A 23,623-nucleotide genomic window follows, 5' to 3' on the forward strand; every position below is an offset into this window, starting at 1 on the left:
AAGTCATGGAATTTCAATTCAGCATAAAGAAAAAACTAATGAACAATTTTAACTTTTAGTGAATGGGGCTGCCTTCAAAGAGTAGTAAGTTTTCTTTTACTGACAATCTTCTAGTAGAGACTGGATAACTACTTCTCAGGTATGTTGCAAAAGGGAGGTGTGCTTTAAATAGAGTTTGGACTATTTTCAACTGAGAAATCCTATGATCCTATTACATTAAGATTATCTTCAATGATTTTAAACTAGAACATACTGCTGTAACATTAATAATTTCAAAATAAAACTCCTGGACTAAAAACTCCACTCTAACACTTAGAAGTTCTATTTTGCTATGCTAATGTGGTATAATAAGGTGCAAAATGCTATCTGTTAGATTTAGGCTGACTGTATACCTAGTCTGCCTAAGTGAAAATTGATAAAATCATAAAAAAATCAAACCAAAGAAAAAAATTAGAGAAGAAACAGTCCAATCCTGTGCACTTACAGAATAAGGAAAAAGATTAAGGCAGATCAAGTCTCTTGTCCAAGATAATACAAGCTTAGAGTTTCAACTCTATTATACAGATGAAAATACACAAAAATTAGGAGCTGTGGTAGAAGCTACAAATCTAACTGTGTACTTTCTCCCATATTTAAATCTCTGGAACTTTTTCTCTGAAGTGAGATTAACTCTCCCCCTAACTTCCTAGCTAGCTCTCTCTCACCCACACACTCTCTCACACTCTCTCTCTCTCTCTCCCTCTCTCTCTCTCTCTCTCTCTCCACTTACTTTCACTCTTCCTCCTTTTGTAAATAAACTACCATAAAAAGTCATTCTGATTTGAGTAATATATTTCCGACAACCACATTTTTATATATTTAGTTCCTTATAAAAGGATAAGACTGGACACATGACATGACAGAATCTCACATGAGCTGCTTTTCTTTGGTATGTTTGAACCTAACTATTCACTATAGAACTATGGAGTTACATGTGTCCCTTCTATATCTGCTCCCAAATTGATAGACAAAAAAAAAAACAAAACACAAAATATTGTGTGAAAGGCACTTAATTATATGTCAGGTGACCAGATTCTAGAGCAACTTGGAGAAAATTTAGAAGTATATATGTGGCTTTAGCACAGTAACCTACACATAGAAACACTGTGTATAATTGTCTCAAGAAGGTCCCAGGCAGGGGACAGCTGATGGCTCAGTAGATTGAGAACCAAGCCTAGAGATGGGAGATCCTAGGTTCAAATCTGACCCGAGATATTTCCTAGCTGTGTGACCCTGGGCAAGTCACTTAGCCCCTATTGCCTAGCCCTTACCCCTCTTCTACGTTGGAATCAATACATAATATTGATTTGAGGACAGAGGATATGGGTAAAAAAAAAAAGGTGCTTGGCATTCATCACACATATATATGGCCTAAGAACTAGAGGGACAATCCTAAGGAATTCTAACCTTTTCACTTTGAGATAATCTGTTCCTGATACAATGTACAGAATATGAGTCACTAGAACAGTGATGTTGAACCTTTTAGAGATGGAATGCTGAGCCCCACCCCTCCAGACTGAGGGCTGTATCTTACCTCCCACCCCCACCCTTACTCCAGATAGGGGAGGGAGAAAGCGTTCCCATTGGGCTGCTGGGCAGAGGGGCCGGGGAAGTAAAGAATGTCTTTAGTCACTGAGTATAGAAAGGAGGAGAACACCTCTACCCAGAGTCCCTCTGGCTTTCAAGTAACAAACTTTGGCAGTGTGACTGCAGGCGTGCCCACAGAGAGGGCTCTGTGTACTCCTTTGGCACCTGTGCCATAGGTTCGCCATCAGGGCACTAGAAGTAAGAGGAGAATAGAAGTCTGAGAGCAACAAAATGGGAAAGAGGGCATTAGTATAATGAGGAAATAACTGAGGAGAGGAGAACTAACTGGAGCCACAGTAGGGGCCCAAGGGAAGGCAGAATAGAAGAAATCATGAGATCTCTGGAAATTTAACACTAGCCTGTACCTTTTGATTTTAAAGCAAAAGACTTACATCTGAATCTCTGAACCTTATTATCTTTCTGAGGTGATGGGTGGAGTCCTCTTTACCATGCTGGGAGACACTATTACTGGTGCTGAATGGCCATTTTGGACCATGTGGTGACTCCTGGCATCTGAAAAACCCACCTCTAATTCAAACTGAGGTCAGAGTCCTCCAAATCAGAGGGACTCAGGAAAGGAACTTCAAGAGAAATATAAATTAGAGTATGAGAAGGAATTAGGGGCCTTGGAATCACAGACAGAGGAGGTGACTAAGAAAGTGCTGGTATGACCACGGTCTGGCTGCACAGCTGGCTCAGGGGAGGTGGCTAGAAGAATGCCAGAAAGGGTAGCCTGGCTTGGGGCTGGCTTAAGGGAGTGCTGGCACATCTAAGATCTGGCTCAGAGCTTGCACAGCTAGCTTGGGGAGAAGGCTGCTAAGGGAACAGCTGGCCACACATAGCTAGTGCCTTTTTTTCCTCTTGCCTGCTTTTTATTATTTAATAAATAATTATAAATTATGATACATTCTACAGAGAATTTTCATTGTTAACAGGTCCTAACCCAGTGATGGTGAACCTTTTGGGGACCCTATGCAACACTCACCTCCCAGATTCATGCCCATCTCCACCCCCATTGCGTGCCATGCCCCACTCTCAACTGCATGCTCTGCCCCCTGACTATGTACAATGCCTCACCCACCCCTGCATTCAGGGGTGGGGCTGCTGTGGCTATTGCTCCTGCCCAGGGCTGCTGCTCTGGCCAGGAGGTGGGGGCCTGGCTGTCCAGGCCAGGAGTAGGGACTCCTTGGCTGCTCTTAGCCCCTGGGACCTCTGAGGGTGGCTGCGCTGAGCCTCTGAGATGGTAGAGGAGGCTAGAATGCCCCACCTCCTACATTCAGGAGTGGGACCAGGCTCCCAGCCAGGCAAGCCAGGGGTCTTCTTGTGCCTACAGAGAGGTATCTGTATGCCATCTTTGGCAAATGTTCCATGTTTGCCATCACAGTCCTAACCTTTACAATAAATGAAACCATCTTTACTCAACCACCTACTGGGTAGGGGTTCAAAAACACAACTATAAGCTAGAGCAGGGGTTGGCAACCTTTTTGGCTGTGAGAGACATAAACGCCACATTTTTCAAAATGTAATTTCATGAGAGCCATACAGAACTCACAGCACGTGCTCCTGTAACAGCGCCTGAAAAAAAGATTGACTTTATGGCTCCTGCAGAAAGAGCCATACATTGCTGACCCCTGAGCTAGAGTCTGACATCCTTGAACCAATTAAGTGTAGAAGTTAGGAAAGAGCCAGCCTACATAGGGGACATAAAGAGGATGACATCAGGCATAATGGTCTTTGCTTTCTAGTAAGAAAGCTACTTTTTGAACACTGGAGTGGCATAACAATATCTATGCATAAAAAAATTGTTTTTATGATGATATAAAAAGATGTTCTGGGGGTGGAAAAGAGGCAAGACACCCATTGCTAATGCAATGGTCCCAGAGTGTGGTAATCAGGTTCTGTACAAGGATAGTCTTTGGTAGTAATAGAAAGAAGGGGTTGAATTTGAGAGTCTAAGGAGGTGAAATTGGCAAAGCCTCATAACTGAATGGTTATGAGAGATGAGGGAAAGAGACAAAGATATTTCCAAAATGGTGAATATGGAAGAAGAGATACCACAGATAGAAATAATTAAGTCAGGAGTGGCAAATTAGATATGAACTAGGTCTAAGACATACTGATTTTGAAATTCCAGTGATCCTATTATTTGCCTTCAAGGTCAATGGAAGGTAGTGTGTTTAAAGCAGGCAAGATATTTGAAATTATTTCAAAATATGTTTATTAAAAATAGAACAGAATGATGCATGTCTTCTTTGAGACCCTGATACCCAAAACAGGAATAAATAAACCAATACCCCTAATTAATATTTGTGCAAGAAAAACAAAAAACCTTGAATCAAATTTTCACCAGAGGATATAGCAGTATGTTCAAAATATTACTGTGGAGTATGTTGGCTTAATACAAAAAATGCAAAAATTGTTCAATTGGAGTTGAATTGTTGATAGTTCAATTTGGAAAACTATAAAGCAACACTTTTTGTAACAAAAGCTACTAGCATCAGGTTTATGTAAGATAATGCTTCAAATACTAAAAAGGAAAGGAAATTTTGGAATATGATATTCCAAAAGGCAAAAGAAAAAGATTTAGAGCTAAGGATAAAATGCTTTGAATTAAGAATAATTTAATTGGAAAAACTCAGTATAATCTTACAGGGATTATAAAAAGAGATTTTCAAGCATTCCTGACTAATGACCAGGGCTAAGGAGAATCTTTAAAATGTAAATATTGGAGATAACCAACCTTCACCCCCCCCCCATAAACACACAAAAAGAGTAAATAGGATAATCTGAAGTGCTGAATTCTCTTGGGGGGAAAGAGGCAAATGTTCCTTCAGAACCTAACAGTCTTCAAAGATCAGAGAGTGGGTTAAAGACAAATGCAGAGCTTCTTAACTATTAGGAGAAGGAATGGACCAGAAGAGCATAATGAAGGTGTGAAGATAGGATTAACTCTCCCCTTCTCTATTTTAGCTAATCAAATCAAGAACTCAAAGTACCCCTACTTACCATTAAGTATGAAAGTTCATAAGTCACTTACTAGAGTGACAACTCCAAAGGCCACTGCCCTCCCCCCACCCCTGGGCAGTGCCAGGCAAATTGAAAAACTGCCATTGGTTTCTGTGAAGGAATGGCAGGAAGTGACATGGAAAAGGGGGTATAAAAAGAGACCAGCATGGTATAGCATTCGTTCCCTTCCTGGAGTTTGGATTGGTTCCAGAAATTGATTCCCTTCCTGGCATTTGGAAAGATTGGTTCCAAACATTCCTTTCCTGGCTTCTGGAAAGACTGGTTGGGGAGATTCCTGCTTTGGCTTTGGAGGAAGCTGCATTGGTGGCTCTGTGAGGAGACCCTCTCTATTCATTGGCACTTCAGTAGGACATTCCCTTCAGCATGAGTTCTGTGGAGAGACTCTTTTCCTTAGATTCTGTGTCGGCTTGCTGGTGAGTGACTCAGACTTCCATGTGGAGATTGGAACTTTGTCGGGAGTGAGTTGAATTTCATCAGATCAGCACTTAGGGTAGGCTGGGAAACTCCTTACCTCTTTCCCACCTACATTTCATACTTCAAATCTTTCTCTTCCTCATTATAAATAAAAGCTGCTAACAGTTTTTTCTAGCTTAGGGATAATATTTTGAATTCGGTGACTACAACATTGAACTTATAACTCTTTTATTTAGTCAAAACCCCAACTTAGCCCTTACAAAGGGATCTGTTATGCTTAACTATACTTTTGTGTCACATGGAAAAGTTTGTTTTTATAAGTAAAATAGGAGAGGGACATAAAAAAATAAGAAAAGATTGTCATAGAAATATTTTTTTAAAAAACACAGAAAGTAAAGAAGGGAATATATAAAGGGTTTGGGTTCCACTGGGTTAGATTAAATATATACTTTTTTTAAATTAAGCTATACATAATAGATCCATTTTCCTTTTTTTGTAAATGAAAATATTCAATTATTACTGAGATACTACTTGCAAAATTCTTAGCACAATGTCTAGCATATATAACAGGTACTTAATGCTGGTATGCTTCCTTTTTCTTTTTGTTAAATTTATACCAAAAAAGGAAGAAAATTTTAAATTTAAATACACACAAAAATTGGCTTAGGTATCAAAAGACCCAAGTTAAATTGCAATCTCCTTAGGTCTCATTTTCTACATCTATAAAATGAAAAAGTTGAACTAGAGGGTCTAAGATCCCTTTCAGCTCCAGATCTATGTATCTCTATATAGAAAAGATCAGTTTCTATGATATTAAGAGAATTTCTAATCCAATCAACATTTATAAAGCAATGCTAAAACACTCGAGAGACAACTACTTTTAAAAAGTCCTTGCCCAGGAGGATTTTACAACTTAAATGGGGAAGTAATATATGGCGGAAAGGGGGAAAAGAGGGTCCTAGTTTGTATAACTGAAATTAGACAGAGCAGCAAATGCAAAGTGAATTTTGATCTTAAATTCTTTTCTTTTTTAATACCTGGTTGGTTCCCAGGGTATAGGGTATAGATGCTTGTGAAAAATCATGAAATTACAGCAAGGTGTTGAAAAAAATCCATATTCAAAAATATCCTTTATACTCAAAATATTTAAATTGGTCTAAAATTTCATTCATTTGAAAGTACTTCCTCTGATAAGTTTGCAATGAGAGGTCCATCCAATATGTTGATGGCATTCTTCAATTTCTCCTTACCTATACATCAGGGAATATACCCTTACATGACTAACCTATCTACTCTTCCTATTTTACAATTATCTTTTATTCCTGTTTTTAAGAATTCCTCATTGATTATATGTTGTAACCTGCTCAGACTATGTGTTTTTCTCTAATGCGCTTTATGTGATCTTCATTTTTAATTTCTCACAGGCTCTTCTTTCTACAAGCAAAGCTTGTAGAATTTTTGTATTTTAAAAGCTAGGACTTTGTTTTCATGGAAAGTTTGGGGTCCATTAAAAGAGTTTTGCAACATTCAGTCTGTTCTCTTTTTAACATCTTTACTATTAATAAGCATTATTAAGCACCTAAAGGGGAAGATAATAATAAAATATGCCCAAACAAGCTATCTCCAGAATAAATAAGAATATATTTTAAAAAAAAAAAAAAGAAAGATTAGGAAAGTCTTCCAGTAAAAGGTGAAATTTTAGTTGGAACCTGAAGAAGTCAGGGGACAGAGATGAGAAGGGAGATGATTCTAGGCATGGGTGACAAACAGGCAGAGAGAGTTGTTTGTGAACAGCGAGGAAAGAGGTCACATGATCTGCGTATATGGGAGAGTTGTGGGGAGAATGGGAACTGGAAGGTTATAAAGGGCTTTGATCAAAAATAGACAATTTTGCATTTGACCCCAGAGGCAATAGGGAGTGTCTTTCTCAGCTACATATGAAAGACAAACTCCAAACTCCATAAATTTTTTATCCAAATACATCGCTGACATCTTGGCTAGAAATATTTTTAATTTGGAAATTTTTATTTAACTAATTAATTTAGGGTATTTTTCCATGGTTACAAGATTCATTATCTTCCCTTCACCTTCCTCTAGCTCCCTCCCATAGCTGATATGCAATTCCACTGGGTTTTACATCTGTCATTGATCAAGACCTATTTCCATATTATTGATATTTGCACTAGAGTGATAGTTTGTTTAGAGCAGTGGTTCCCAAACTTTTTTGGCCTACCACCCCCTTTTCCAGAAAAAAATATTACTTAGCTCCCTGGAAATTAATTTTTTTATATTTTAATAGCAATTAATAGGAAAGATAAATGCTCCTGTGGCCATCACTGCCTCCCTAGATTGCTGTAGCACCCACCAGGGGGCGGTGGCGCCCACTTTGGGAATCAATGGTTTAGAGTCTATATCCCCAATCATAGTTGTTTTTCTTCTGTGTTTCTACTCCCACAGTTCTTCCACTGAATGTGGATAGCATTCTTTCTCCATGAATCCCTCAGAATTGCATTGCTGCTAGTAGAAATTACATTTGATTGTGCCACAGTGTGTCAGTCTCTGTGTTCTCCTGGATCTGCTCCTTTCACTCTGCATCAATTCCTGGAGGTCATTCCAGTTCACATGAAATTCCTCCAGTTCATCAGCACAATAGTATTCCATCATCAACAGATACCACAATTTGTTCAGCCATTCCCCAATCAGAGGGCATCCCCTCATTTTCCATTTTTTTGCCACCACAAAGGGTGCGGCTATAAATATTTTTGTACAAGTCTTTTTCCTTATGATCTCTTTGGGGTATAAACCCAGCAGTGGTATGGCTACATCAAAGGGCAGGCAGTCTTTTAGCACCCTTTGGGCATAGTTCCAAACTGCCATCCAGAATGGTTGGATCATTTCACAACTCCATTAGCAATGCATTAATATCCCAATTTTGCCACATCCCCTTCTACATTTATTACTTTCCTTTGCTGTCATGTTATTGGCTAGAAATATTTTTGATAAAGAATATCTGGTTGGTCTTTCTTATGTAAACAGTCAGGTCAAAATCCTTGAAGTAACGGCATCTCTTCTAAGAGGCTCTGAAATGGTTTAGAGACTTGATGCCATCTACGTCACATGGCATCATCATGCTATCCACAAGGATCCTCTTAAAAGGTCTCACTCACAATTTGAACTCTATGTTACCTCCTCCATCATGGCACTGAACACCATTTGACAAGCATTCACCTTGTTTTCTCAACCTTATCACTGAGCAAGGTTATTTCTATTCTTATATATTTCAAGGAATCCCAAATGAGTTTGATGATGAATAAAAGACATCTTGTTGAAAGAGTATCAGGTGGCATTTTGTTCTATCAAATCAAATGATTTTTTATAATAAAAAAATAAGTCTGATGGGGTCTGAAATTATCTACACCTTTCAGTTTTTATGAAACGATGAAGATGTGATCTTTTGTTAATACTATTCCTGAAATCTGCTTGTTCCCTACATCTTCATCAAGGATGTCATGACTCATGTATAAAACTCCCATAAAGATTTGTGTGTGTATGTATATATATAAATAAACAAACTTAAGTATCTAGGTCAAAAGCTACTAAAATTCAATCAGTCACCATTTTTCAGTATAAGATCCGTGCCTTTGGTATCTTATCTTCCTTCATATACTTTGTATATCAGTCTCTTGCCTCCAAGGCAGATCTTTTTAATATATAATTCATCCTATAAGAGTACTTTTTCTCTCTTAGCTCTCCTTGGTGATTTTAATAAACAAGACCTTTATAAATAAGCAGGTCCTTTATAAATGCTGAGGCTGTGATGATAGGGTCCAAATGTGGTATCCTTGCTGTCCTTGAAAAAAAAAATTTTTAATTGTTCTCTTTGTTTACCTCCTTAAATTTTCTCTTACATATCCTTCAGATAACCTTTGCTTAATTAGATATATTGCCAAAGTTTCTTTATCTCAGTGGCTGCTTATGGTAGTCATCTTTGTTGGGCACATTAAGTCTGTTATGGGGTTATTGAATTCTTTCAGTTTCCTTGTAATGATAGTGGTTTTGAGAATTAAATGAGATAATATTTGTATTTTTTCATTAAAGTGCTTTGTAAATGCCAGTTTTTATTACACTAGTTTAAACTTCTATTTAAAAATATCTTTTTGTTAATATTCTGTTAACTGAATATATCTAATATATGTTGATACTGCTAATTTTCAAATGTATTCAAGTGCTATTCTGAGTAATGAAATACAAATTTAGTTAAAAATGATATAGGACTTTAAAACATATTTCCCTAAATCAATGGATACAAATGAAAACGGAACTAATATCTTTTGAGGATCTTTAAAATTGACACTAGAAAGGGTGGGAACAATTGTCTTTCAGTTAATACAAACAGTCCAACAATGTTCAAGACACAAATCCGTAAGAATTTTAAAATATAGTTTGAATAAAAGTTAAACTAAACTCCTTAAAGAAATGAAGCAAGGTGTTTATTACATATTCACAGATTGGTTTGCTTTTTGGGAGCATTTACAAAGTTATTTTTTAATTAAAAATTATTTTTTAAAAGAAAAAGTGTTTTTTTTTAAAGAAACGAGAGAGCAAGAAAAAATTGGAAAAAAAAAGAGGATGAAAAGAAGAAATTGGGGGAGAGGGACAATAACTACGGAACAAAAAATTGGGACAAGAAATTAAAGGCCTGACACAATATTCCTCAATATAAACAAATATTTCTCAGAATAAGAACTGTAAATTATTCACAAACACATGAAAAGATGCTTCAACTCACCAATAATAAGAGAAATGTAAATAAAAGATTTGGGTAAAACCCTAAGATTTCACACGTTACACTCTGCAAATTGGTAAAAATGACCCCAAAATAGTAATAGTGTTCAAAGAGGTTGTGGAAGAATAGACACAAGCTAATCTGGTATAACCATTTTGGAAAGCAATTTGGAATTATGCAAACCAAATGTCCTTATCCTTTGAACTAGAGATTTTATTAATGTACTTATACTCCAAGGAAGCAATGGAAACAAAGTCCTGACATACTCCAAAATATTCTTAGCAGGATATTTTGTTATAGCTAAGAATTGGAAACAAAGAAGATACTCATTGGACAGAACCTGGCAACACTCTACCTATAGATGAATGTTTCTTTGGTGAGACTACACTATAATATGGGGGGAGGCAGGGGGCGGTAGAGGAGTGGGTGATGTACTGAGATCAAATCAAGAACCAGCAAAGGGAGAAAGATGATCTTTGGGACCTCAGAAAGAGAAAAGCCTACCAGGAAATGGGCAAGGAGAGGAAAAAAATTAAAAAGGAGGGGGAAAGAAAGGAGGTGGGAGGAGGTTCCACTAATGATTATTCTTATGAACTAAGGAAAGTGATAAAGGAGAAGAGGACCTTACACTAGATAAGATCTGGAGGTTTTCATTTTTTTTGAAAAGTTTACTTGTCCTAGAAGTCTGGTGGGCAGAAGAGTTGTAACCTTTAGTGGTAACTGGCACCTAGAAGAGGGGAAGAACATGACATGGGGAGATTTCCAGGGAAAAGCAGGGGAAAAACGGTCAACAAGAGAGGCTATAGAGCAGTAGTAGGCTGCATAATCAGATATGTGGCCAGGGAGAGGCCCTACTAGGGGATAGTGTTAGGTGGTCTAATGGATAGTGGTGGGCCTGGAATGAGGAAAACCCAAGTTCAATTCTAGCTTCAGACACTGATAATTGTGTCACCTTGGGCAAGTCACTTAAACTGCCTCTTCTGTAAAATGAAGGTAACAACAGCACCTCTTTCCCAAGGTTGTTCTGAGGATCAAGTAAGAAATTAATTATAAAACATTTAGTACAATGCCTGACACATTATAAGCACTACATAAATTTTAGCTGTTATTATCACTATTTAGCATTGCTCTAGAAATGAGGCACGATGAAAAGGGGGAATTCATGGGGTGAACCTGACAAGGCAGTAGCAGAAGGGAAACCTCAGAATGGAGACCAGGGAAGTTTTGATAGTATGAAGAATACAGAACAAGGAGAGAGACCAGATAATTATAGGACATGTGAATCAGAGAATTCTAGAATTAACAGAAAGAAAAGGTGAATAATGCAGAGAATGAAAGAAATTATTTTTACAAAGGGACCCACCAAAAAAATGTGATTCAAAAACTAAGAAACAAAGACTAGGTGAAGGAGAGGAGAGAAAGAGAGAGGGCCAGAGGTAAAGTGAAGGGAGCCAGAGGGAAGAGGGCCACCTTAAAAAAAAAGATGAAAGTAATTTGAGGAACATAATATTGTGTTTACAGCAGAAGAGTGAACTTGAGATGGAAAGGTTTCTGGACAGACAACATTAATGCAACTAGGATAAGAAAGGAAGTGGTAAAAAAATTTTTTAATCAAATTTCTGATAAGAGCTTGGAATCTAAGATACATAAAAATATATATGATATAAAAATATATATAAAAGCCATTCCTCAATAAATGGTAAAAGGATATGAACAAACTATTCTCAAAAGAACTCCAAATAAAATAAATAGACTTGTACGAAAATATTTATAGCTGCGCTTTTTGTGGTGGCAACAAACTGGAAAAGGAGGGTATGTCCTTCAATTGGGGAATGGCTGAACAAATTGTGGTATATGCTGGTGATGGAATACTATTGTGCTCAAAGGAATAATAAACTAGAGGAATTCCAGGTGAACTGGAAAGACCTCCAGGAATTGATGCAGAGCAAAAGGAGCAGAGCCAGAAGAACATTGTACACAGAGACTGATATATATATATATATATTTTTTTTATCCTGGGACTCCATTCTAGGAGCATAGGGCCACAACCAGTAGGCAATGGGTCGCTCAGGGTCACCCAGCTGGGAAGTGTCTGAGCCCGGATTTGAACCTAGGACCTTTCGCCTCTAGGCCTGGCTCTCAATCCACTGAGCTAGCCCAGCTGCCCCTACTCTAGGTTGCAGTTTCTTTAGCAGATGTAGTTTTTACAGGGTGGGGTTGCTAGCCCCACGCCCAACCCTCCTCCTTTTTCATCCAGGCTAGGGACCGTCCTTGGCCCAGGAGTGGTAAGGGTGGGCAATAGGGGTCAAGTGACTTGCCCAAGGTCACACAGCTGGAAGTGTCTGAGGCCGGACTTGAACCTAGGACCTCCAGTCTCTAGGCCTGGCTCTCAATCCACTGAGCCACCCAGCTGCCCCTGGAGACTGATAATACTATGGTAAAATCGAATGCAATGGATTTCTGTACCAGTAGCAATGCAATGACACAAGGACAGCTCTGAGGGATTTATGGTAAAGAACGCTACCCACATTCAGAGGAAGGACTGTAGGAGAGGAAACATAAGAAAAACAACTGCTTGAACACATGGGTTAAGGTGGACATGATTGGGGATGTAGACTAGAAACTACCACACCAATGCAATGATCAACAATTTGGAAATAGGTCTTGATCAATGACACATGTTAAAACCAGTGGAAATGTGCATCGGCCATGGGTGGGGGAAATGTGGGGGGGTGAAGGGGAAAGTAGGAGCATGAATCAAGTAGCCATGTTAAAAATGAATATTAACAAATGTTTTTAAAAAAAAGAACTCCAAATATTCCCAACTATAAGGAAAAAATTGTTCAAATCACTCATAAGAGAAATGCAAATAAAAATATTCCAGAAGCTTCATCTCACTTTCAAATAGACAAAGATAGCAAAAAATGGCAATACTCATTGTTGGAGGGGTTGGAAGAAAAGACCCACTGTTGGCAAAACTGTGAAATGGTATAGTCATTCTGGAAAACAATTTGGAATTCTGCAAATATAATGTCTAAAATGTCTATATCTTTTGAAGCAGTCTCTGTTACTAAACTTATATTCCAAAGAAGCCATAGATAAGAAAAAAATTCCCACATACTCCAAAAATATTTATAGCAGTCCTTTCTGTGATAGCAAAAAGAGAGAAAAGATAGTTCCTACCCTCGAAGAGCTTACATTTAATGGGAGAAAACAACAAAAAAAGGAAAATTAAAAAGAATGCAGGGAGAGTACCTGTTCGGGGAAATGGTAGAGTTTCTGGAGAGTCAAGAATGAGACCCAGAAAAGAAGTACACATGGACTAGCCTGTGCACTTACTTAAAACAGAGTATATTACGGTAAGCAGGATGCTTTCAGAAAAACCTGGAAAGACTTACATGAACTGATGTAAAATGAAGTGAAAAGAACAAGGAGAATACTGTTCATAGTAACAGCCATACTATACAATGATTAATTGTAAATGACTTGGTTCTTCTCAGTAACACAAAGATCCAAGGTACTTATGATGAAAAATGCTATTCACCTTCAAAGAAAGAACTGATGAAGTCTGAGTGGAGATCAGAGCGTACTATATTTTATTTTTGTGTGGAGATTTTCTCTTTTTAGTCTGTTTTCTTTTACAATATGACTAATAAGAAGTATGTTCTGCATTGACTGCAAATATAAAACCTAGATCAAACTACTTACCTTCTTAATAAGAGGGGAGGGGAGAAAAGGAAGTTGAGAATTTGTAACTGAAAAACTTAAAAAACAAATGTTAAAAATTGTTTTTACATGTAATTGGAAAAAAAATAAATATACATGTAGAAAAATTGGGGGTGGGAGGAATCAGTTCATCAGAAAAAGGGGCTGAACTAGAAGAGGGAAGGGAAGGGAGAGAGGGTTAAGATAAGTTTGATCATGTAACTTGGGAAAACTTGTGTGGAAAACTGTATGTAATTATATGTAATTGGCCAGTAAACTTCTAGGGTAAGGAAACTGGTATCTCTGGGAATAGATAGATGACTTTCAGCAAGTGGTCCCTAAATCTGCTTGTTTTTGCCTAGGGCAGGTTGGAGGAGCTTAAGCAGCTGGGTAGGCTATACAGGAAGGGAGGGAGTATAGTAAGAGGAGGAAGATGAAAAACAAGGTGGGGAGTCACTTGCTGACATCTGGAAGTAAAGCTGATTTTGGAAGGTGGGGGTGTGGGAGCTTAGTATAGTAGAGAGGGGCTGTTTTAAATCCTACCTCAGGTACTTCTTCTAAGGGGTCTTCTAGCCCTATGAGGATTATGATCTCTAAGTAGGCGACTCTCAGAGATTTATTTAGCCTTGAGCTTCAGTGTCCTATCACCAGTAGTCCACTGTACATTTCAACCTGGATCCCTGAGACATCTTAAACTCAACATATCAAAAACATTATCTATTCCTACTTCCTCCTGCAAAACCCTTCTCTCTTTCAAATGTCCCTATCACTATCCTTCCTCCACAGTGCATAACCTTCCTACTATTCTCAATTCTTTACTCTCCCTTGCTCTATATACCCAATCAGTTGCCTAAACTTGCTATTTCTTGCTCCACCAACAAGCTTGCTTCAGGCTACTTTTTTACCTCTCACCTAGATAACTGCAACTCCTAATTGGTCTCCCTGCCTCAAGTCCCTCCCATCTCCAGTCAATCCTTTAAAACAAAGTAATTTTCCTAAAGCTAAGATCTGACCATGTGACTCCCCATCTCAAACACCTACTACTACATCCCAAACAAACTTCAAAACTCCTGCCTTACTTTTTAAAGCCTTATGTCTACCTCTAACATAACTTTACAGCCTCATTAAACATCTTTCTCCCATTCATCTGAAATTCAGCCAAACTGGCCCTTTCCTTTATTCCTCTTTCAAAGCATTCCATCTCACAACATTGTGCCTTTTTCTGACCATCCCTCATACCTGGAATGCACTGCCTCCTTATAGTCAGAATCTCCCTTCAAGACACAGCATTACCTTATTCTTGAAGCCTTCCCATATTTCCAACTCCCTCCAACTACTGGTATCCTACCTCCAAACTATCTTGTATGGATTTGTATTTATTTATCTTTATGCTATTTGTATTTATATACACTTAAGTGTCTCCCTCATTTGACCCCTCCTTGTAGCCCAAAACACCAGATATAGTGACTTCATCTGGCAATGCAGTTCATGTTTAGTCCCAATAATCCCTACTTCTGTCAAAAGGTATGTTTCCTTAACTTTTTTTCTGACACCATTATTGGTTTTTCAATTATCTGATTTGATTTCCTTTTAATGACTTCTTATTTACATTGTTATAGTCTTGGTATATTTATTCTTTTAATTCTATTTATGTCATGCCTCATCAGTTTGTATAAATCTTCTCATGTTTCTCTGAATTTCTTGCATTTACCCTTTCCTATTGAACAATGATTTACTAGTACATGAACATGGGATAAAAATCCAAAGAAACAAATCCTACTCATGAAGCATTTATATATTAATGACAAATACATTTGAAATATTTACAGGTATGTAAAATTAATAAATACAAACATGTACAAAGTAATTAAATACAAAGTAGTTTGTAAGGGAAGACACTATCAGGTACAAGAATCAGGAAAAGCTTTCTACAGAATGTTATTCTTGAGCTTCCTTCTTAAAGGAATAAGGGAGTCTGTGAAGCAGATGTAAGGCTAAAGCTTTTTTTCCAGGAATGAGAAATTAGGCTCACAACACCTCTATACCCAGAAAAATAATCAGGTTCCATTTTGGAGGGCCAGAGCTGAAATGAAATTCCCATGAATCACTGAGCTTTGAAGAAAGACTTTCCACCAGCTAAGGTGAATCTGGATGTCCAATTTGGAGAGTTAGGGGCACTTCAAAATGAAAAACAATGCATAAAAAAATTACCTGTGCCAGTATTTATAACTTATGCACTAGAAAAAGGAAATGTACAGATTTTAAGGGAAAATCAACTGACTAAATTTTTCTTAAAGATCTTTTCATCTAAATTAAGAAGATGCTCAAATAGGTTTCTGATTTTGAATGATTGCTAGCAATGGAAATATTTGTTCTGTCTTTTCTGAATCTGTGCTGATTCTGTTCAGTTAAAAGATACTCATTCCATAAATGAGTAGAAGCCAGTTTAAGTTTTTCCCCAAAAAAATGGAGGGGAAAAATGCACTCTAAAGCTATGTTAGAATTAGTTCCCAGTATCCCAGCGCAATATAGTATTTAAGATTCCACCCTACAAGTAATGTCCTCTTAACTTTTCTCTCCAATTTTGAAAGAAGGAACTGTCTCAGAAAAAAAAAAAGGGTGAGGAAAAAAGTAAAATTTCATTTTAAGAATCAGGTCTAACTGACCACCATGATCTTCTGAATGATTTAACAGAATTTAACTGCTCGCTAAATAAGAAGCAAGTCATCCAAAAAGGAAGGAGAATAGTATAGTGTATCAATTTGTTAAAATTCTAAAATAAGAAATCAAACTGGAAATGTTTTACATGGCAAAAATGGAATATATAGTTTATAGGGGAAGATATAGCTAAGTAGTAGGACAGGAGCCCAGATTCTCTGCAAACATGCCAAAAGAGCTTAGATATATGCCAATCTAAAAAAGAAACAAGAACGATTACCTATAGGCTCCAATCGCTAGCCAAGGGAACTACAGAATGACAGAACATGCCCCTCAACACTGTTGAGGCCCTAAAATAGACAAACAGTAAGTAAGAGTGCAGGGAAGCTCCAGAAAGCACCTAGTCTAATGGTAGAAGAAAGGACATAGATCAGTGCTGGCAAAACTTTTAGTGACCAAGTACCATGCCACCCCCACCCCAGACAGGGGAGGGAAGAAGTGCTCCCATTGGGCTGCTGGGCAGAGGGGAGGGTGAAGTAAAAAAATATCTTCAGGTGTGGTGGAGAAGGGGAAGGGAGCAGCTCAATCACCCAAGTCCCTCTGGCTTTCTAGTAAAGATCTCTGGCAAGTAAGGGGGCACATGCCCACAGAGAGGGCTCTGTGTACCCTCTCTGGCATGCATGTCATAGGTTTGCCCTCATGGGCCTAGACAATGACCAGTCAAGGGCACCCCAGAAGCCCATGACTACAGAAGCCTAGTACCAAGAAGCAACTCTGCGGAGTTCTAGTCAGTTTCCCAGATAAGTAGCATCCCTGAGCCTCGGAACAAGAGAAGAACCCTTGGCAACAACCAGCCCAGGGCATCTAGAACAGTTCCAGAGCTTAAGAGTTTGGGGGTGGAGGGGGGAAAGATACAGGAAAAATACAAGGGCAAGTCCCAGAACCCTCTGTTAAGAGGAAGACTAAAAGCAAAGATCAGCACTGAAGAAACTCAGGAGTCTTTTGAAGGAAGAACCTAGTCTTGGAAATCATATTTAGGCCCTAGAAGACCCTATCCTAGTCATTAGTTGCAGAATCTGGTGGAAGGATAACTGCTACCTGTGCTCCCTCCTCAATAGATATTGAGGCTGAAGAGATGAGCAAAACAAGGAAAACTCTGAAGATGAGAATGAGAAAACATCTTGGTTTGAGAGAAAACCAGGGAGTAAACCAGGAGAAAGATAGCAAATTCACAAGTTCAAGTAAAGCCTAGAAGGGGAAAAAAAAAAAGTTCTAGCCACAAGGACTACCAAAGGATACCCAGAAGAATTAAAACAAAAGATTAAAAAAATAGAGTAACCAGTGATGAATAAATGATAAGGAAAATTAATACCTACAGATAGTAGAAAAACACCCAAGAACTGAAAATAAGAATGGGCCCAACTGAAAATAATGAAGAGTTATCAGGACAACGGGCATTTATTAAGGGCCTACAGAGCATCAGGCACAGTGCTAAGCAAAAGAGATATTCAAAGAAAGGCAAAGCAGTCCCTGTTCTCAGGGACTCACAATCTAATAGGAAAGACAGCAAGCAAACAAATATATATGACACTGTCTACAAGATAAATAGGAATTAAGTAACAGAGAGAAGGCACCAGAATTAAGAGGGTTGGGAAAAGCTTTCTGTGGGATATGAGACATTAGTTGGACTTAAAGTAAGCCAGGAAGCCAGTAGGGAAGAGATTAAAGAGGTGAGTATTCCAGGCATCAGGACAGCAAGTGACAAAGAGATATTGTTAAAAGATATTGCTGGATGTCTTATTTGGGGAACAGCAAGGAGATCAGTTTCACTGGACTGAAGAGTACATGGTAGAGAGTATAGTATAAGAAGATTGATATGTACTACTAGGTTTGTATACCAAAGAGATAATAAGGAAAAAGACTTGTACAAAAATATTCATAGCTGTGCTCATTGTGGTGGCAAAAAATTGGAAAATGAGGGGTGTCCCTTGATTGGGGAATGGCTGAACAAACTGTGGTATCTGATGGTGATAGAATACCATTGTGCTATAAGGAATGATAAACTGCTTGATTTCCATACAAGCTGGAAAGACCTTCACGAGCTGATGCAGAGTGAAAGGAGCAGAAACAGAAGAACCTTGTACACAGAGACTAAAACATTGTGGCATGATCATATGTAACTGACTTTGCTACTAATAGCAATGTAATGATCCAGGACAATCCTGAGGGACTTATGAGAAGGAATGCTATCCACATCCAGAGAAAGAACTGTGGGAACAGAAATGCAGAAGGAAAACATTTGATTTTTCACTAGTTTATATGGATATTGGATTTGGGGTTTGGGTTTTTAAAAGATTACAAAAAATTATTAATATGGAAATAAGTATTAAGTGATAATATACATATAACACAGTGGAATTGCACATATCCATGGAAAAATACTTAAATAAAAATTTAAAAAAAAAGAAAGAATGCCTGAGAACAGTCTCAGGCCTCAAAAGTAATGGGGGAAAAAAAAAAGATTGGTATAGTAGGAGTGGGATAGATAATGAAGGGCTTTGAATTCCAAACAGATTCTTCTTTGACCCTGGAGGCAAGCAGTGATGGTGAACCTTTTAGAGACCAAGTGCCCAAACTGCAACCCTCACACTGCATATGACTCCCCCCAACCCCTTACCCCAAACAGGGGAGAGAGGAAGCATTCCCATAGGGCTGCTGGGCAGAGATCATGTGAAAAATATCCTCAGGCATGCACAGAGGGAGACGTAAACAGCCCCCTCTGGAATGCTTTGGCAAGTGTGCCAACATGGCAATAGGGAGTCACTGAAGTTTACTGAGAAAGAGGATGATGTGATCTACCCCATGCTTTAGGAAAATCATTTTGGTGGGAGAATAGAGGATGGATTGAAGTGAGGAACACCAGGCAAACAGACCCAACCAGCAGGATACTGCAATAATCTAGGAGTGAGGTTAGGAGGACTAGAACTAAACTGATGGCAGCATCTGAGAGATGTGTAGGAGATGTATTGCAAAGGTGAAAACCTAGTAACAGATAGGTTATGGAGGTAAAAAAGTGAGGAATTGAGGATAACACCTAGGTGGCAAGCTTGAGTGCACAGCTGTGGAGATCCTGTGGTCCTCTTACACTAAGGCAAGAGGAAAAGGTTAAGTGGGAAAAATAAGTTGTGTTCTAAAAATGGGAGGAACAGAAGAAAGGAGGGAAATCACTATCATTTCTGAGAGATGTATAAGATGAAGAGTATATAATCATGAAGGAAGGGAGTATATAATAATCAAGGAAGGAGGGAACTAGCATACATGAATAAAGATTTAGCATGATCACACACATACACTTATATAAAGATCACAATACAGATATTACTTAAAAAAGAACAAGGGAGGGGGAAGAGATGGATATGTAACATTCATAGAATGCAATCCAAAACAGCTCTAAAAGATTGTTATTTTCAAAGTATTTAATCTACAACACGAGTTTTATTCTACATTAAAAAATATCAAAAATATTCTACATAAAAATAAATTGTCTCTCTTATTTCTATGAGTCTATTGTCTCCCAATACCAGGATAAAGTTTTCCTGAAAAAGTGAATTCAAAAGTTCAGAACTTGATTCCTTTTGGCGTGCAGAAGTGATGTTTACAAACTGACATGGTGAATTTAGCTCTAGGATATTCAATTTTCATTTTTCCCTTCTATTTTTAACTTTAGGTCAGCTGCCTCTTAAGAAGTAAAAGACACTTAATCTCTGGGGAAAGCCTTTATACACTCTGCATAACGAGGGTTCAGTCCAAAAGTTATTAAATGCACCTGCGCATGGAGTATATTTTATTTCCCTTCGAAAGGACTCTCTTTAACAAGCTTTAGAGAACAAGGTCATACAACCTTTTTCAAAAACATCTCTAAAGGTCCAACTCTCCTCATAGTCCCAAATTAAGCCCACACCCCAGGACAGAATTCTAGGGTACTAGAGCTACCACTATCTAGATCCCAGGGACCCATGCAAGTCCCCGACCTGTGGCTGCTGCAGGGGAAAGACCTAGTAAAGAACAGGGTTAGGGGAGGCGACGTAGAAGGGGGGTGTCCCCGTCCTCCCTACCGCGTCCCCACCAAAGCCACAGACCAGGGTGTGGGTTCGTGGGAACCCGGAGAGAGCAGACAACTTCCGGGAATGACACCCCGCCCCCACCTGCCCCGGGCGCTATCCAACAGCAGCCACAGCCTGTCTCCTGAGCCCGTACCCTGACGGGGTAGGCCGCAGGCTGGCCGGGGTCACTCACAGGTGACGATGGGCTTATTCTCCATGGTGTAGATCACAGGTCGGAGCGGCTCCTCTGGAGGCTCCATGAGCATCCAGCTTCACCACCCACGGTTCGTCCTGTGGCTCTCCATGGGCAGGGCCCAAGGCCTCGCTCGCCTCGGGCCGGCGCCTCCGCCTCCTTGTCTTCCTCCTCCTTTGCCTCCGGCCCGCCCCACACCAATGTCCGGGGCCCACCAGCACAGCCCCACAACTGCCGCCGCCTCCAGAGCGGCGGGATCCCGGCCTCAGCCACTTCCGGCAATGTCTCCCGGTGCATTACCACTTCCGGGAACGAGGCTCGGGCGCCTTCTAGGGGAGGAACCTTGATCCCTTCCTTTCCCCTCCTCCCAGTCAAGTGGGGAGGGGGAGGAGGGGCGGAAGCGGAGGAAATGATGGGGCGGGGCAGGGCGGGGAGGGGAGGGGAAGGGAGGGATTGGGGGCTGGGATAGGCGGGGAGAAGGAGGTGCTGAAAGGGCCAAGGTGGCCAGGAGGAGAGAAGGATGAGAAGGGGCATAAAGAAGGAAATCAAGGAACTGAAAACATTTTTGGATAAAAAATGCGGGCTAGAAAAATGGAAGGGATACAAAGTGGCTGAGAAAGAAAGGGAAGGATAAAGAGGATGCTTAGTGAGGGGTTTTAAGTTAAGGTAAAGAGAAATGTATTTTGTTTTGTTTTTCTTTTGAGACCTTTACCTTCCATCTTAGAATCAATACTGTATTGATTTCACCACAGAAGAGCTGTAAGGACTAGACAGTGGGAGTTAAGTGACTTGCCCAGGGTCATACAGCTAGTATCAGGACACATTTGAACCCAGGGCCTCCCATCTCTAGCCTTGGCTCTCAAACAACCTAGCTGACCCCAAGAAACATGTTGTTTTTTACTAAGTAGTATGGGGATAAAAGGATTGATTTAGGTGCCCCCATCTTGTGGGGCAGTGTGGGAAGCCAATATACTGTCCTTATCAGATTATCTGAGATGATAGATAGATCTTGAGAGGGCAGGAATCAGCACACTTCTTTATAAGGCATTTTGGGTTGGACCTATAATTCACACACCAAAAGAAGTATAAATGTGTAAGTTCAGGAGGAATCACAGATAAGCAGGAAAAGCTTTGAAAATAACATGATGAATTTATCATATGTTGTCTAAAAAAAACTGCAACAGAATAGAAGTTTCACATATAATCCTCTTTTTCTGAAAAAAAGGATTTGGAAGTAATTCTAAAGTGACAGTGAGATGGCTCAATAGCCTGGAGATGGGAGGTACTGGGTTCAAATAAATTCTAGCTGTGTGATCACTTAACCCCCATTGCCTAGCTCTAAGGTAAAGATTAAAAAAGAAAGAATTCTTAATCAACTTTGAAAGACTTATTAACTTATCAATACAATAGCCAATCAATTCCAAAAAACTCATAATGAAAAATGCTCTTCACCTCTAGATACAGAACTGATGGACTGAGTGCAAAATGAAGCATATTTTCTTTATTTCTCCCTTCCTTTTTTCCTTCTTTCCTTCCTTCCTTTCCTTTTTTTGGGGGGGGAGAAGGGACTGGGTCAGGTGCAGGACAGGTGTCAATGGCTAAAGTAGGAAATTGTTTTGCCTAACTATACATATATGAAGTAGATTTTTTTTTTCTGTTTTTCCTGTTCCTTCCAAGGGTTGGAGTACAGGAAGCGGAGGAGAAAATGTGAAACAAAATAAAATTAAATTTTAAAAAGAGAGAAGGGGGTCAAAGTCAAAATAGTCACTTAGACACAGCAAAAGTCCAGACCTCTGTGAAAACCCTTCCACACACCAACCAAAAACAAAGTGCTCTGAGGAAACAGAAAACCAAATCTAACAACAGGACAGAGTTGGGGGACCCTTCTGCTGGATTCAACTTAAAAGTTACACCAAAAAAAAAAAAAAAAAAAAAAAGCCTAAATTCTTGAACTCTCTGGTTTAAGGAAAAGGAAGAAGGAAAGTTCCAAGACCCCCTCTCCTACCTACTGTGCTGAGTCTCCAGTAGTGGCTGGAATCTCAGGTCTAGGGCTCTAGCCTGGAGGGAATGCCTTGTTGGCACAGTTGTGCCAGGCTTAGGGTGCTGACCACTGTTAGCAGGTAGGCAGCTGGAGAAGTGCAGGTAGAGAGCAATCTAGTCTCAGCCAAAATATTCCATTTTGCACACCCGCCCCCCCACCAAGGTTTTGTCCTCAAGGCACATCCAGCTTTACAGATAAGCTCTGCCCCAGGGGGAAAGCTGCAACCACTATAGAATACCTTGATAACAGGAAGGGAAGCACAGCTCCCTTTAGCCTCTATGCCTTCACCTACACCTTCAGCTTCTTCTGCCAGCTGGGGATCTGACCTCAGGGCTCATTAATATTCCAACGGCCTAATCTAGTCAATCAGCAGAGCAGAGAAGAAGCCCCTTCAGGACAGAATGGCCCAAACCCACAGATCCAGCAAATAAACCGAGGAGCAAGATTGCAGCCAATGACAGGGGAGAAAGAAGGAAAAAATATGAGAAAACAACAGAAGAAGAAAAAAGAAATTACAATAGACATATTCTATTCAGGTAATGAACAAAGAGCAAATGGAACAGAAGAGGACCAAGGAACACCAAGCAAAAAAAACGCAGAAACTCCAGCTAATTGGATTCAACCTTTGGAAGAACTCAAAACACAATTCAAAAAACAATTAAGAGAGGCTAAAGACAATTAGAAAATGACTTAAAAAGCAAACTAAGTCATCTGGAAAGAGAGGCACATGAACTAAAACAAGAAAATAGTCTCTTGAAAGCCATAATTGACCAGCTTGAAAATGAGGCAAAGAAAGAGATGACCTACAAAGAAAAACAGAACAAAAGGAGAAGGGCAACCTAAAAGCCAGGGATGGAATTCAGTCCTTAAAAATTAAAATCCAATTATTAGAAGCAAATGACTGACCATGTACTAGGCCATAAAAACATTGCAAGCAAATGTAGGAAAGCAGAAATAATAAATAAAATTTTCAGATCATAATGCAATAAAAATCATAATCAATAAGGGCTTATGGAAAGGCAGATTTAAAACTAATTGGAAACTAAGTAATCTATTTCTTCAAAACTGGT

At 39.2% G+C, this 23,623-nt stretch overlaps 1 protein-coding gene across 1 annotated transcript in view; it reads right to left on the reverse strand.

Annotated features, from left to right (window-relative positions):
* TRAPPC10 (trafficking protein particle complex subunit 10) overlaps positions 1-20,586 on the reverse strand; it is a 144,115-nt gene extending 123,529 nt beyond the window's left edge. Inside the window, exon 1 of the mRNA XM_044669231.1 lies at positions 20,513-20,586. Coding sequence (XP_044525166.1) covers positions 20,513-20,585 — 73 coding nt within the window. The 5' untranslated portion in view covers position 20,586. The remainder of the gene's footprint in view (positions 1-20,512) is intronic.
* Between the last annotated feature and the right edge of the window lie 3,037 nt (positions 20,587-23,623).

Source organism: Gracilinanus agilis, chromosome 3, assembly GCF_016433145.1.
Source record: "Gracilinanus agilis isolate LMUSP501 chromosome 3, AgileGrace, whole genome shotgun sequence".
In the NCBI taxonomy this organism is placed as follows: Eukaryota; Metazoa; Chordata; class Mammalia; order Didelphimorphia; family Didelphidae; genus Gracilinanus; species Gracilinanus agilis.